Below are 16,958 nucleotides of genomic sequence, written 5' to 3' on the forward strand. Positions count from 1 at the left end.
GGTGGTAACATTGCACCTCATAATTCACCAAGAGGGCATGAGGCAAGCGTAATTTCATTATTCATACAGCGTGTTTGCGTGTTGTGTGAACCGTGAAATACATTTCCTGCTCGTTCACACCCTCCCTTTGTTTTGCCGTGAACAAGGAAGCAGAAATGTCTCCAGAGGTAGTTCCCAGTCCACGTCCGTGATTGAATGGAGTGTGAAGTGTCACATTGGTGACGCAGGCAGAGCTGCATTTGCATATCATTAACGGATGAGTCCATTCTCCGACAGCCGACCAGCCGAACAATTGGGTGTATATAAAATCGTTGTTGCGCATATATGCATATGCTACGTACTAGTTATGGACTAAAACCGTATGTAAATAAAACTGAGAAGTCGGAGTTTGATTCAACCTGTCGGTAGCACGCCCACGTGCACAGTTACGGTGCGCTGGCAACAGTGGCGGTTCATTTGCATGCGGGGCTCCATTTGCAACATGTTAACACGCAAACACGCTGTATGAATAATGAAATTACGCTTGCCTCATGCCCTCTTGGTGAATTATGAGATGCAATGTTACCACCAACTTCTGTATAATCTAGTCCTTACTTCGATATTTGTTAGCTTGTTTTCCCTGCTATTTTTTGCAGTTCATTTGCAGATCTTTGGTAAAATCAAGGAAGAGCGGCCGAGCTCTTTGCACGCGGCGCCTCCATTTTCAGGGAAGAATCTAGCCACACAAACGCGGTAAAACGTTGTATTTACTATTATCAAACAGATTAAAGAAATAAAACACGTAACATTATGTATTTGTTTCCTGTTCCCGTCTACTGTGAATGTTACAACGTTCCTTATATTTCGCTATCTACTGGTATTTCATTTCATAATGTTACATATGTTTTAGTTCGTTCCATTTCGTTCCATTTCGTTCCATTTCGTTCCATTTCGTTCCATTTCGTTCCATTTCGCACTTTCGGGGGACCCCTCTGTAAATGTAGAAATTTTCGCCGAGATTTTTTTTCTCCCTGCTATTCGTAGCACACACACGGGAGAAAATAGGTTCGCGGCGATTTTGAGTTCGCGTTTGAAACAATAGTAGCGCTACAGTCACACAATGGAACGGCTTTTCGCGGTCGTTTTAAGTTCCCTGTAGAGAGTTCACCGCGAAAACCGCAAGCGTAAAACCACCGCGCGAACATTTCTGCATTTACAGTATTCCCTCTCTTTTGCTTCGGGTCCGATTCCTCCTTGCGTGCGGGGTTATCTTCTCGGAGTGAGGCTGATCGATACAGCAGTCTCCCGGTGGGCCGTGATTCTCTTCACCTTCCGAACTCTGAGTCGTGCCGGGACTGAGAATGATCCTGGGGGCACTTCAAACAGGCGGGGGTCGGACAGATTAAAGGAAGCGTTTCTTCTGCGGAGGCGTACAGCTTTTTTTTTTCCACGGACGGAAGAGGGAATGGGCGGTTGTAAGGATGGGGCAATTTCATTACACTGCTTATAGACTATACAATTGCTGTTGCAAAGGTCAGTGAAATATGGTAAAGATCTGTTTCAATATGTATATCAATTCAAAGTACGGAAGTAGTACTAGTGGTGGAACATTTAGTGATACTGTGATTGTCTGTACTACTATCCAAACAAAACAGATCAATTTGGGTATATATTAGACTGGCGTTTTCTGATGGATATGAATTACGGATGTAGATGTTGTAACTGGCGTAAGTTGTTTCTGACTTCCTTGTGACTTTGCATTTTAATTAACGTCTAAACTAGATTGCCGAGGTTTAGGTCTATAGCTATGACTAAGGTAGTGTTCTATACCTTTGCAAGACAAGTTCAAACAAACCAAACGTACCGTAACTACTCCACATGTTTTGTCGTACGGACATAAACACCACCTCTGTAAAATTGGGAGAGGAGGATAATCAAATATTCGCGGACCTGTTGATTGTGCGCATTACTCCACCCGGCGCGTACAAGACTACACACTACACACAAATCATTCCTTGGGAAGGAAAATACTTCTATATGTGGTCCTCCTGACATCTAGTAATCTATCGGAGTGTCCCCTACAGAGCTCACAATGTGCGAAGGTCACGGCGTGCACACGGGAGATAATGTACAGTATCTGACTGACGTAAATGGCAGCCATTTTCTGAATCCACAAGGATCAATTTATCTCTGAATGTCCGCGTTCTGTGGCGCTTGCAAGGCTACTTTAGGGCAAACCACGTCTACATCCCCTGGAGGACGAATCATGATGTGGCGAATTAGGGTTTATGATATGCGGGTTCATGTATTTGAAAGAAGGATTCGAACTTACGTAAGCCGCGCAGATCTTTTTGAGGATTTTCACATTTTCCCAAGTGTTAAGTGTTCAAGATTTATAAGAATTAATCTGGCATAGTCGTCATCTTCAGTGATCTTTATCCGCCAGGTTTTAACCATCCGCTCTCATTTGTAGCTTTAGATCCAAAGCAATATTAGGGCCCAAAAATGGAAATAAAAAAATGCTGAAATCTTAATGGTAGTGACATGTACTAACGCTGTTTGACACATTTGCGTAATAACGTCATACTTTGAGCATTTTAAAACCGCGCCAAAATGTGCCGTACGATGATCCCCTTATTTTCGCGAGCCTACAAAAACCCCGGCGATGATTTTCAGTGAGTTCTCACATCATAACGACGTCGCATTTTTGCATCATGGAAGTCGCTATATATTGTGGTAGTGTTGTTGGAACTAATCATGTATAGAAATTACTAAATATGTTGACTTCCGAAAGACGATTTTGGGGCCCTAATATTGCTTGGGTTTCCTTTAACGGTGAAGGGCGTAGAATCATTGACTAAAAAAGGCTTGCAACACGTTAGACATTCAGAAACGTAGGCAGGTAGGTGATATGTTACTGGTTGTGATCGTGAAAAGAAATCTCCAATATCCTACGTTGAAATTATATATTGAAAATGAGAACAGCTGATTTTAACAATTTCAAGACTATCGTATCGAGACCGCCAATTCATTACTTGAATGGATGAATGGATTTGTTGATGATAAGCTCATTTTTTCACTGAATCGTGCCTCATGTAACCACTTGCTTTTTTAACATCTCGCAGTAATTAATAACCCTCCATAGCAGGCTCTCTGTGCCTTTTTGGCTTATGATACACGTTTTGCTGATGACTTCTTTTGCACTGGGTCGTTTGTGCAGCAAGCCCGTAACCATTTGGCACGGTATAAAAAGAAGTCATCAACAAAACGTGTATCATTAGCCAAAAAAGAACTAAAGAAGTAGTTTCTGTGGGATTTCTAAGGCTGTATTGTCTGTGAATAGCACACCGACTTCCTATATCTGGCGTCCGGGTGGGTAATCATGTATAAATTGCTGACCCTCGAATTTCAAATGATATTTCTAACGCCAGTTGCCTGGTGCTGTGAGGAGGGTAGAGAAGACGAGTTCTTTGAGGAGAATGTGAAGTCTTATCCTGCAAACCAGACGTTCACGCTGCATCTTGTTCAGATTTTATCAGCATATTGGACTTATTTTTCAAGGAATATGTCCGTTGGTCCAGCGTATGTACATGTAGATCGATCTCGCATTGATTTTACAATGAATACGACATGCATGCATGATCAACACGTGTCAGCATTTATGGTTGGAACAAGTTATTACCTCCATGAAAAGGGAGGTATTGTTTATGTGTCTGTCTGCCTCTGTGAATTAACATCTCTCTCCCTCTCTCTCTCTCTCGCTCTCTCTCTCTCTATCTCTCTCTCTCTATCTCTCTCTCTGTATGTGTGTGTATATAACATGCCGACCGGAATGTTAGTAGGTCACCCTTCTTCTCTATTCTGTTATGTTATGTTATGGTTGTTGCTCACCACGCATCGCTGACAGCTTGTTGTAGTACAAGGACATTCTTCGTTGTGCCAACAAACTCATGACGTCTATAGCCTAGCTTGGGTTGGGGACCACCCATAAATCCAGACTTATTTTAGGTTGTAATGTATTTGTATTTGTATTTATTGATAATATGTAATCTAACAAATCATAGAAAGACAAATATAACATTTATCATTGGTGGGGACAATGGTGACAATATTTCAAATAAAATAGGGAAATTTCATCAACGTGTCTTCATAAATCTCCATAACATAAACTCGCACTGGTTCTAATCTTTAAGAAGGTGTTGGGTGGAATATCGTAACGTTTTCCGACTGTCCGTCTTCTCTGACAGCCACCAGGAGGTAGCATACGTTGCCCAGTAGTTGGCGACCTTGCCCTTGGACCAACAGGTTGGGAGTTCGAATCCCTGCTGATGTCACTCACTCCACATGTACGCTACTGGAAGGGGTCGCGCTCCTTAGGTTGTGGTACTTTTCATTGTACTTGTCGAAAAGAGCTAGGGAAATTTCCCAAGCACAATTTCACAACGAACCTGTAGATATTGTACATAGTGTCAGTCTTTCCTGTCACGACCAGTAGAGGGATTGCTCTTCAGTGGGCATAGCTGGTTTCACTTTCTGTCACTTTCACTCACCCCACTATCAGAGAAGCCCTGGAGTAAAAAATGCTCATCACGATCTTCCACCCTAACATCTGCTTGGAGATTGTACAGATATTAGCTATAAGCGCCCTCCCACTTGTTTGCAAAGGAAACCGAGCAAATTACGCTATTCAACATCATCCCTGTCCAACCCCTATGGATTGTCTCGTAGGTATGGCATGTCGGTCTTGTCAAGCGTTTCTCCATGCGTCCGGCATTTGTTAACACTAGTGTACATCAGTGGAGAATCTTGAATAATCAATGTAGCGTTCAATGGTAGGACTGCTATTGAAAACGTTTTAGAATTTCCTTTCATGAAGAATGATTATTAGTGAGCACAAATCGTAGCAACATAACCTTAATATTGATCCGTTGGGGTACATAAATCTGCCACTTTGAAAAACAGTGGGCTTACAATCTAAACACCCCCAGGTATGAAGTATTATTTAGATATACAGGAGTGCATTATACTGGGGGACGTTGCGTAGGAGATCTGTTATCTTTTCAGGGTGGCGGACTTATGTACCCTGGTGGAATTATGTCAGTAGATGTTACATCTTTACGACTTGTAACGATAAATAGGATTTATCATTACTAATAGTTTGGTTTGTGTAGACAATAAACATCTATATCCGGTAATCATTACTACTTATCATTGGCTGACTGTTTTGGTACTATTACCGTGCGACGCACTGAGTTGAATGGTCGAAATGTCTATTATGAGAGCCATTAAGGGCTATTCCATTCAAAACCCTTTAGGGGTTGTCAGTTATTTTTTCTAATGATTAAAAGTGGAGGGGGGCATTTGACAAATTGGAATAAGATAACGTATTCGACGGCAATGCGGTAAAATACTACCCGAGAAACGGAAAAGGGTATCCTGGAGTCTTTCTAGTTTGCCCCTCTTTTCTTTATGGACATTTGAGAAATGGACTATCCCCGTTGAGTAGTGCACAGAGAGCTGTGGGCGGAAGGGCACTGTTAGGACTACATCTCTCTATGTTCACAACCGCTGGCGATCATGAGTACACAATGATGAATTTTCAGGTAGAGTACGCTCCGTATGAACACCGTCTGCTGCGGTAGCCACGTCTAGCCGAGGCTAAGATCTCTAAACCACCATGGATCCGGAGGATAATGAGTCCGAATCTACCTACGGAGCCACGACGGTTTCGTACGGACATATGCCGGAGGCAGAGGCTTCATCTCTCGGCTCTACCTTCGACATCCCCGAGCTGCATTTCCGAGTTCCCCGAGACAAATACCACCTGGTTTACCTGGCGCTGCTGCTGGCTGGGGTATGTGTGACGTTGTGATTGTGACAGTTTTATGGCCGGATACGGTTGATTTATGTGCACAGGACCTGTTGATAAGGACTAGCGCAACACTCACCACTAGAGCGCGTTTAGCTTACGGTAGCCTGACGAAGGCGCGCTCCTAGTGGTCAGCCGGTCCTGTAACCGCCATCCCCCATCCACCAGTAGGTGGGGGTCAGTAACCTCAGGCCGAGAGCTTGACTGTGTAAATACTAGTACAGGCTAAGCTTCCGTCGCCGAGCATCGATTTCTTTGGACACTTATTAGATTTATTTGTCAAATCTCTATATTTATAGATACAAAATCAATGTCAACCTTCATGTATAGATGGAATTTTTAACACACGAAGACATATATCGCATTCACTATTTCACTAAGTGTGTAATGCACTTTCATTTCTAACAGGTTCAGTTGATGTATGAATTATAATGTCAGATATTGTAGATTGCGGAGATTGATTTCTTATCTAAAGTTAGCCGAAAATGGAATCAACATGTCCATATGTATCCGAATTTTCACAACAGGTTACCTTGAATGACAGTCTGGATTATTCATTCAATTTATCTAGTACTGGAAAGTATTGTAGCATTGAAAACGGGATAAGCGAAATAGTGGAAATACTGGTATTCTGATGGTTTATTTTATTTTTTACCATAAAGAAGAATAGCGAAGTAATCTCTATGGTGAAGAAAAGGGATAACACTCCCACTGTCCCTTTTTTCACCAGAAATAGATTATCTATACCTGGCCCATATGTAACTTAAATGCTGTTTTCACGTTCTGATTTATTATAGGTTGGGTTTCTACTGCCCTATAACTCCTTCATCACTGATGTGGACTATCTGCACGCCAGATACCCCGGGACCAGCATAGTCTTCGACATGAGCCTAACCTACATACTCGTGGCGTTTGGAGCGGTTCTGGTGAGCACTGAGCTTCTCTTCTTCTCCAGATTCCGTTGTAAAACCCTTATATTCTATTCACTGTCAATTGTGAAGGTAACCAGTACATGAGAACAATATAGATATGTGGTATGTAATAACAAATTCCACTACCCATTCGGATGACATGACATGGACCGTTTGTTTTCTTGTCAACCCCAGTCACATATTATTCTGCACGGCCTGCATTGAAGCCTGCTCTTGGTATGGACTTGGTGTTGCTAGCTATGATCAACAAAAAGTACATGTTCAAGTTGACAAATATCCAAATAAAAAAACTTATACTTATTACTTAATTCATAAACAGTCAAGTCTTAATCTATACATTCAAAATTATATGTTGAATTATGAATTATGAACTAGTAGTATTATGTATTCCATGATATATCATGAGATATTCAATGCTTGCCCGCAGTAGCGGGCCTTGGAGATGATTACATGTAACACCCTTCTTAACAGATGGTCAAAGCAGAAGTTTTTTATGGAAACCATGAACAAAGGTACAGAGACAAAGTGATGGCGCATTTAATTCTAAAAACATATGTTGACTCCACCAGTTAACATAAGTGCAACGGCATAAAAAAGCTAAATAAAAACCAGGAACGAGAGCATTGAGAACATACGTTACTAACAGAAATATAGCGAATGTAATTCACACAAGGTTTACACGGAGAAGACGCAAATTCTTATAGTACCATATGAGAATCAGGGCGAACATGTTCTGTATTAGTGAATGAATGAAGACCTTTATTGCACACACATACCCACTGGGTTCAGTACAGGTAACAACAGAAAACATCACAGTTTGTAAATAAATATATATATATATATATACAATGATAAGCTAGCACTAGCCTAATGATTACGTTAATTTGGCCTCTTCTCGCTTCTTAGTGACAGCGTAGATATCAGTACAGGTGTGTTTAATAATCAAGGGTTTATCTAAAGCCATTAGAAATATATATTTTTCCACGTTGCCAAGATGTATGAAACGGGGAAACCTACACTGTATTAGATATTAAAGCGCAGCTCTCTCTTCGTTGTATAAACTAAATTCTACTACAAAGTGTCAGTAGTTCTCCGACCAATGTGTCTTCTGCACAGGTGAACAACAGTCTGATCGAGACATTTGGTACACACACTCGCATCACGCTGGGGTACGGACTCGCCTTCGTCAGCCTCGTCTTCATCGCCATCTTCGACATCTGGTTGGAGGTGTTCGACAAGGACACCTCTTACGTCATGAACCTGTTGGCCGTGTCTGTCGTTGCCTTCGGCTGTACCGGTGAGACATTTCTGTCTTCTTCTTTTTTTCTTTTTCTTTTTATTCATTTTGCAAAATAACAAATAAACACAGTAATGATATAATAAGGCAACACATATATCACGGATCCAAAGCAAAAGTATGACACAACAAACAAATAAGAACAGAATCAAGAATCGAAATAATACCAACCAACTAACACAACACTAACACAGAAGTTATATAGTTCTGTCTTCTTTGATTCTACTTTGAATGTCTGGGTAAAGAGATTTTAAAGGGATGTGTTATTTTTTCTTAACCAGATTACTCTCCTACAATTACTCCATTACCCAACGCTTGTTGAAATCGGACGCCTACTGCAGAAACTCGTTTTTCCGCAACACCTTCGGCTTACAGTGCATTTATTTTATCCAAGGAGGTTAAAATAAGATTTTAACCTCCTTGGTTTATCCATATCTATGTTTGTATGTTCTTTGGTGTATATATGATAAGCCTGTATTCGTTTTAATGTATAATGTTTTTATCGGTTTTCATGCCTGAAATAAAGAATAAATGATACTGAATGAGATGCTAAAGAGTAAAGCGAGCGATTCCGGCATCATCCTTTTTTTTTCAGAACAAATTGCAACAGTCGGTGTGTAGTTTCTTAGTTGTGATTTCTTAGTATTGCAGCGATTTAAATGTACAAGTCCAGTCACGCTATATGCTATATCAAGTAAGCTGGCTACATTAGAGTGCACAGCCCAGCCACAATCTCAAGGGACACTTCACTTGTTAACATTCTGCTTTCAATATTACTTAGCCACAGAATCTGGTTACGGCAGGGATTTGTGTAGAGTAGTGCAAGCAATGATTCTTACGAAGAAATTACTTCTATTCAAAAATGTAAGTGTATACATAAACAAATGAAGCAAATATGTTTACTTGATATTATATGCATTCTGATACTCTTTCTACTTAATGACAATATTATGTTTTGAATGGCTACGCTGTAGGAATATTCTATATGTCCAGTTATGTTTCGTTTATTTTTAGCGTATCAAGTGTATAACCATTGTTCTCTTACTCAACCAGCATTGAAATTGTACAAGGACATGCTGCAAAAACGAGAAATCATTCATATATAGTCTATATTGACGTGCCATGAATGAAGAACCGCTCCCTTCGTCTACCGTTTGATATTCGGGGGAGATTACAGCAAAAGACACAATCAATTTTCCCTCCGGTATAACGGAGGAAGCTGCCGTAATTGGACATCCAAATCTAATTACAACGGAGACATGAGAGAATTCCCTATCGCATCTCAAAAATCAAATAATTCGTCTCCCTGCCATGTTAAAATACAAGAAGAAGCCACCGTTACGGCATGTATGTAAACCCTCTCTATGCGCCTACGAAAAGTTAGCAAGAAAAATGATATTTGCTAGCTTGTAACAACTGTTGATAATACAAGCAACTCGATTGGCTGAGTCCTGATTGAATTAACAGAGATAAGTATAATGCCCACACCAATTTGTTGCTAGGATCTGATTCAGTACCCATTTCATTGGATAATTACGCCGTACATTTCTTCTTTGGTAAATACAAAAGATAATTGTGACTGAAAGCAGCTTTAATAGATCTGTATCTTTGAATTGACTCTGCTAACATTTGTTAGTTGCATATTATTTTGGTCACCCTTTCATTCAAACAATACTCCTAGGGCTTGGTTAAAAATAGTTTGATCGTTGTTTTTCCCGCGAGTAATTACAGACAGTGGAACGTGACTTGGCAAGTCAATGAGGTAGTCACAACTATTTTAGGAATATACGTCTGGAAAATATTGGATTGGAATAGCACTGGATATTGCAGTTCGACATTGATTTGATGACGGTTATACCGGCTATATAGATACAGATACAGATACAGATTTTTGTGAAAGTTGAAGTTTGACTGTTTTGCTGTCCAATCTTGTTCTGATGGGATCCTTTTGTGGTTACTTTTCCAGGCAACCTTTGGACAATATACTTCTGTACATGGTGATGGTTTATACCTAGATTCTATTGGGGCCATAGAATATCACAACATTGATGTGATATATGTATAGTTAGATTCTATTGGTATCCAGATTTCTGCTTGATTTTATGTAGGTGATATATAGTATGTAACACATAACGCATCTGTTTCTTATACTTATGAAGTTATGAGAGACTCATTCTGTAAGTTATCTTATATATCCTCGTTTATGGTATGGATCAATGATGTATATCTTATATTCTTATATCATGGGCTTGCCACAACCCATTTTGTTATGTTACTCTACTTTGAATAATAAAAAAAATCCTCGTTCAAAAATATAGTATGTAAATGGGTTGCAGTTAGGGTCTAACATGTCATCTATGAAGATCTAATTACGTCTGACTCAGCAAAAACATAGACGTGACAGGTAATACGGAGCTTTTGCAACCCTCCCTCTGCAATGGCCAATGGGCCACGCTCAGAACATATATCATTATATCATTATGGATCATTTCATCAATTCTACGTAGTCCACAAAATGTAATTATGTTATTACAAAAAAAGAAATTACAGGAGCAAAAGATTAAAAGAACCGGATAAATGACCCTATCATCCACAAATCTGACCTGTAGCCATTCTGCCACACAAAATTCAATTTCTTGGTTCTACACAGATTGATGTTAAAAGAGCAGGCGGGCGGAATAAAGAAACAATAGAAACAGACATCGGGTAATAGACCCGAATGCTACAACAGGAGTCAACAATGAATTTTGAACCTTTGAAAAATAAGCAAGTAAGAAGACGTCCCTTAAAAGGTGGTGCAAGAATATGACCATGTTTGTTGTTAATGCATAGCCTGAGTGGCACAAATTAGCTTTCTTTTTTTTCAGATCAGAAATATTGGATCTGTTAACACGAAACTGAAGTGAAGTGGTCTTAACGTAATTGTCTTCTACGACGCTGATTATATATGCTTCCCATTGATCTGTTCTGTGTGTCCTTGTCCCCCTCCACTGTCTTCGTGAGAAATACCAGATGTGGATGTCAGCCTGATATTTACTAATATGGTACAAAGACGCAATGAAAGCACAGTTGTTCGCACATTGTGATTATTATTGACATCAGCCATGTGGAAGTGATGTAAAAATAATTGACATTTTTGTCGGCAACTACTCCATCGACTGACGGTGCCCTTTCCTGTTGCAATTATAGAATGTTGAGAGAATCATTCTAGCTATAGATAGCAACGGAAAAGATAGACGAATCGGTGAAACGCTTTTACAGTTGGTTCCTATTTTGGACACAGAAATGGGCAAATTGAAATTTGAATGCTATAGGGTATTTGGCCCAACTGCTCTTTATAATTGAGATACTCCTGGGATATTCTTATGTTCAACTTTCTTTCCCCTTGCTGAACATAATTTCATACATTCCATCCTATAGATAAATTCAATTACATTCTAGAAGGAGATACCCCTTACTGTGTACAAATAGATATATCAAAGAATATTTAGATCTTAGACCTAGCAGTATAAGTGATACGTCAAACTCAACATGTTGATTTATTCATATACTTGTACGTAGGTTAGTTCTTTTGTATCGATTTGTTTGTTTGTTTGTGTGTATAGCTGTAGAGGACCTTACAAAAGTAGCTGTACCTTTGTTGTGTCAATGAATATTGTATTTGTATGTTGGATCACAGTACAGCAGTCCAGCTTCTACGGATACACCAGTATGCTGCCCCCACGGTATACACAGGCCGCCATGACTGGAGAGAGTAAGTCCGAAGAGAAACACTCTCGTCATTTCTTATTCTTTAAATTGGAGAAGAAATATTTGCCATCGGTTAGTGTTGTGTTTATGACTGCACAGAAAAATGAAACTGTATATACCATTCGGGTAAGTTCATAACTGTTTCGCATCATATTTGCGCGTCCTGTGAAAAGCAAGCAGTGTATATATTATTACATATTCATACCTTTTCATATCATCATGGAAGCTAATCTGTGTTGGTAATAATCATAGCACAATGCTAAACTTTCTTCCAATAAATTTTCAATGACCACTGTCGCCTTCTTCAGGATCATACATTTGTATATTGAATGTACATCTAACAAATGCTAGGGGGACTATATGGCGGTCAAGCCGATCCATTTGGCTGCCGTTCCACTATCAGACCACAAACAGCTGCACACACTGGCAGAAACAGCTGTCGGTGTTAACGTTTGTTTCAGGGCCACGTCCATGGCAGTTATCTACCCAAGTACAGCCTGAATCTAAATCCATTTCTCCTTCATATAGCCAGCAAAAGCCATTAGCTGCCTGTACATCACGACACCTTTCTTGACAGGAAACACTCGACTGAAGACATAGACTTTTGACACTTGTGTATTCCCTCCACCTCCGCCGGCGCCAGAACCTTTTAATAGTATTAAAACAGTGTCACGTTGTTAGTGCATGTGATGGTAAGAAACATATAATGTCTCTATCTACAAAGAACGTGTACATGTGTATATTCCTGCTGCAGTTGAGATACCGACTGGTTGGTACATATGCATGCACAGTTTGACATTATATCTAAGGTAGACCTTAAATAGCCTTATGGAAATAAGGCATGTTGAGAAAAACTGTACATGGCTGATGTTTGCTGTAGGAAACACTGAGAAGATTTCATACTTGTATTTTTTATTCTCGTCCTTGTGAATATGGTTTGCCTTACATCACCTGTCAAGAAAGCTTGGTTACATATTGTTTTCAAACCATTTTTGACACGTGGTCAAATTATGCTGATAAGCACATATTTTGCTGGGCAAAAGGCTTTTTGCTTCCAACTCAGGGAATTATCTTAGCTTAGTTCACACTCAATCAACTACAGAGACAACATGTGTTTCACATTATGCTGACAAGCAGATGTTATATAAAATGAATCATCAAAGAACATCCACTCGCTTTGAAGTATAAAATGAATATCAATCTAATAGCAAAGTCTTTGATCCATTTCAAACGGCAGAAATAAGATGATGAATGGTTCAACAGCAGCTAACACCCTAATTTGCCCGTTATAATATCGTGACTACCTGAAGCGTGATCCACGGTGCGGGGCTCTTCACATCAAACGTAACCACGATACAATTTGTAAACATTACTGACTCTGGAAGTTTAACTTTGATCCCCGGAAGATTATCCGTAATCAAAGTACAATTTGCAATCATTACTGACCCGTAACTTACTCATTTTTTTTACCCCAACGGGAAAGATGAATACCATCAAAGTTTTTTGCCGCGGAAAACTGTAACATCGTATCTCGCAAATATGTTGACCAAGAATCAAACGTTTGCCATGGTATCCTCCAACCGTTGCTGCAGTATGCTACATCACTATGGAAAGGATTGCATTTTATTCTTAAACAAAAACAGAAAACTAATCGACTTGTAGACCAGTTCTCTGTTTGTCTAAAGGACAACGGAGGGCCCGATTGCTCAGATCACGTGGCCGACCGAAAGTGTGACGTTATCAACAGGTCAACAGTTATTCTGAAAAACACCAGAGGGACAAGTCGGAAATTAGGCGAATCTTAAGTTTTTGTATTTCTTCCACAGGTGCAGCTGGGTTATTGGTGTCCATAAACAGAATCTTGACCAAGGCTCTTGTTCAGGACAACCGGACCAACACTGTCATCTTCTTCTGCCTCTCCATCTTCTTCGTTGCCGCTTGCTTCATCTCTCACCAGCTGGTCAAGAGGTCAAAGTTCGTGCGACATCACCTGGCCGCCTGCGTCAGCGCCAGAAGCCCAGACGGAGTTGACGGCGCCTTTGGGGAAGTAAGATTAGTAAGACATCAGTTTCCTACCATTAGGTCCTGGAGACTTGATATGCACGGCTTGATCGATATCATTAAAAATGTTGAAATTTACCGGCAACGGTAATTAAATACTGCCGTGTAACTGCCGTGTAACACTGCAGCAAGACTTAGTTGCAGTGCGAAGTGGAACCAGCCGTTATGGCACTGATATAGGTGACAGACGGTCCACGAACCGTCGGCTCCTGTAAATATGTGGTTGTGAATGAAAAACCTTGCTATAGAGGGATTTGCCGACTTGGTTAAAGTATTCACGGATTAAGATGTTTAGTTACTAGAAGCTCCACTTCTCAATATGTATATATCGATCAATCCACAACTTCAGGTCTTTACAAAGGAATGGGTTTATAATAATGATGATGATAATGCTCACGAGTAAATAAGAATCGTTCGCTTACACATTGTACATTGCCAGCTTAACACTCTTGTTTCAATCACACCCTTCATTCAGGAAATTCTGGATTCAGAGCCGAAAGAAGCCCTTACCGAATCTCCCGGTACAGCCAGTGACGATGGACAGGAGGAGGTAGAGGGGTCCCGACAGAAGTCCCTACGAGTCCGGTTAAAGCGGACCAGAAGTATCAGAAGTAAGCTAACCTTTGATGTCAACTGTGTTATCAAAGTACAGATATGCTTATAGGTCCCAATTGTGCCGGTGCCCGTTGGGTGTGTAGTCCCGGCCGGGCCCCGAAGCCACAAATTTGTCCCGGTGGACTGCCGGGTACGAGCGGGGGGGAGGGGTGGTACCTCGCGGTATTCGCACGATTGGCTCACGGCGTCTATTTGTTACCGGGCCCCGCGTTGATTTTAAGTCCGAGCTCAAATGATTCGGGGTCCCGGCCGGACCCAACAATAGCCCGGCAGCCGCGGAGTATCCAAGTAGGGGTCGCGCCGGAAAGTGCAAAACAAAAACAACAAAAAACAACAAAAAAGCAGCCCGTCAACTTTTCCAATTGGGACCTAAGCATTACTAGTGTTGAAGAATGAATTGCCGATCCTTTAGTGTAAATAAATACCTTCATTAATAACCTGGTAAGGAGAATCTTTGCTTTCAATACAGCAACGTACTTTCCAACCTCTGCCATCCCAGTACCTAATGTTAGGGACAGCAAGGGGACACTCAGATCTATTTTTAGCGTATCATCGCCAAAACCAGATCATGCCGCAAGGACAGCTAAAAGTAACAGAGCAGTTGTACCTCCTTTTGTTTTCTCTTGATTTCTTAATCACTGATGATAGACAAAGTATTCCAGAGGTAACATTCCATATCATATGTACCACGCAGGAGGACTACTTGTCAGGTGGCAGGTCGCCAAACAGATCTGGACGTACATGCTGGCCATCGGAAGTGCGTACTTCATCACGCTCTGTCTGTTTCCGGGAATAGAGTCGGAGGTGACGAACTGCACCCTGGGAGACTGGATGCCCATCGTGCTCATGGCCATTTTCAACCTGTTCGACTTCATTGGCAAGGTGTTTTAGTTTAGTTGTCTTTTTCTGAAGATTATTAGAACATCTGCAGCCTTTCTTCGCTATCCCTTCGCTTAAGATCTTTAGAACCGGAATCATGATGTATATATAATATATCATAATATGGCGTTTAAAATCTATGTTCTCCTTGCGACTACAAAGATAACTGCAGCAGCCCCTGTGGAGTGGGAGGGCGGTTGGCTGGCCCTGGCCAGTTCCATCCGGGTCCTGCTGGTTCCCCTGATGATGATGTGCGCCGCCCCGCGGGATTCGCCCATCCTGCAGGGACCTGGTTGGTCCATGTTCATCTCCCTGCTCCTGGGACTGACCAATGGCTACTTCGGAAGCGTTCCGATGATTCTGGCTCCACGAGAGGTAGAAGACGAACAGAAAGAGATCACAGGTGTGTGGACTGAATAGAATAGGTGTCTATGTTAACCTTTGTCTTCTTCATGGGTAATATTCCAGGTAAAGCTATAGGCTTTCATCTCTCTTAACTCTAATCTCCAAGCAGATCTCCACGGTGCCAAAATCGTACAAGCTAGCCAGAGAAGCTCCAGTCAGCCAGAGAAGTTGTCAGGCACCTTCGGATTGGAAATGAAGTTCTTTCTGTCAGTTGGATACGGTCTTTGCAACCGTTGGGTCTGCTTGGAGACTATCTTAACTCATCGTTGATGTATGCGTGTTGCTTTGAGGTTCTATCTACAATACATCGCGACTCTTAACGACTCAACTATTTTCAGGGCTTTAGTAAGTTTGGTGAACTCGAGTGGGACCAAAAGGTAACACATTTTATTGGGTATTAGGGGAAATTTATTGTCGACAGTTTTTAGAGTTGAATGGGTAAATAAGATGGTATTGATTTACTGTGTCATGAATGGAGACACTCACAATCACGTTTATCTATTTTCCCTTCGCAGGTAACATCATGATGTTGTCGTACAGTCTGGGCCTGACTGCGGGGTCCGGGCTGGCCTATGGTCTCAAGGCCATACTGGGGCACGAGCTGACGTACGACCCCTGCGCTGCTGCAAACACAACCTTCTACAACTCCACAATATTTCACTAGTTTTTTCGGTTGATGTTGCTTATCTTCTACGTTGTATTTGTATATGTAATACTATATTTACGACAAGCACCCTGTTTATAAGACAACAGCATCACCCATTGCAAGGCTCGGTAAGTTGAAGCCTCCACACCGTTGCCGTTGCTTTTCCGAAGTTAAGTTTTCAATGTTAAATTGTTGCAGTATTTACCTCTGTCAGGTATATATGTATAAGGCTTCGATAACCATATGTACCTCGTTGTGATGTATGGAGGGACGTCAGACGTGAACAATGACGACGTCACTATATTCTGTGTCCTCAGGTAGAGTATAGTGTCCAAGATTTCGTGCAAGTGTTAACGATTTCAATGATCTTTGCATCAGATATCAGACGCTTCATCAAGTAAACTGGTGTTATGGACGTTGTAAAGGCATTCCATTTGCAAACAAAAGGTACGTTTTGATATTGTTGCCGTATTATGGTGTTGAAATAAAGATTTGTCTCTGTTCATGTTGTATATAATACATGAG

At 41.0% G+C, this 16,958-nt stretch overlaps 1 protein-coding gene across 3 annotated transcripts; it reads left to right on the plus strand.

The window, feature by feature from the left end:
• The first annotated feature begins 1,247 nt into the window (after positions 1-1,247).
• LOC136439730 (equilibrative nucleoside transporter 4-like) lies at positions 1,248-16,936 on the plus strand. Of its 3 annotated transcripts, XM_066435287.1 has the most exons (10): positions 1,248-1,512; positions 5,583-5,833; positions 6,646-6,774; positions 7,897-8,077; positions 11,757-11,831; positions 13,654-13,883; positions 14,364-14,499; positions 15,198-15,385; positions 15,545-15,785; positions 16,303-16,936. In XM_066435287.1, the coding sequence occupies exons 2-10, from the start codon at positions 5,657-5,659 to the stop codon at positions 16,449-16,451; spliced, it is 1,506 nt and encodes a 501-aa protein (XP_066291384.1). In that variant the 5' UTR covers positions 1,248-1,512; positions 5,583-5,656; the 3' UTR covers positions 16,452-16,936. The 3 variants fall into 3 exon arrangements, with proteins under 3 accessions (XP_066291384.1, XP_066291383.1, XP_066291385.1); XM_066435286.1 differs by lacking the exon at positions 1,248-1,512 and having other exon boundaries at positions 5,405-5,833; XM_066435288.1 differs by lacking the exon at positions 1,248-1,512 and having other exon boundaries at positions 5,405-5,833; positions 13,654-13,874.
• The last annotated feature ends 22 nt before the right edge of the window (positions 16,937-16,958 follow it).

This window comes from Branchiostoma lanceolatum, chromosome 8 (genome assembly GCF_035083965.1).
Source record: "Branchiostoma lanceolatum isolate klBraLanc5 chromosome 8, klBraLanc5.hap2, whole genome shotgun sequence".
NCBI classification, from domain to species: domain Eukaryota; kingdom Metazoa; phylum Chordata; class Leptocardii; order Amphioxiformes; family Branchiostomatidae; genus Branchiostoma; species Branchiostoma lanceolatum.

Coding starts and splice junctions, on each gene's coding strand:
- LOC136439730 (XM_066435287.1), top strand. CDS start 5,657: ATGGATCCGGAGGATAATGAGTCCGAATCTACCTACGGAGCCACGACG. Junction 13,884..14,363: donor CCTTTGGGGAAGTAAGATTA/GTAAGACATCAG, acceptor CCCTTCATTCAG/GAAATTCTGGATTCAGAGCC. Junction 15,786..16,302: donor CGAACAGAAAGAGATCACAG/GTGTGTGGACTG, acceptor TTCCCTTCGCAG/GTAACATCATGATGTTGTCG.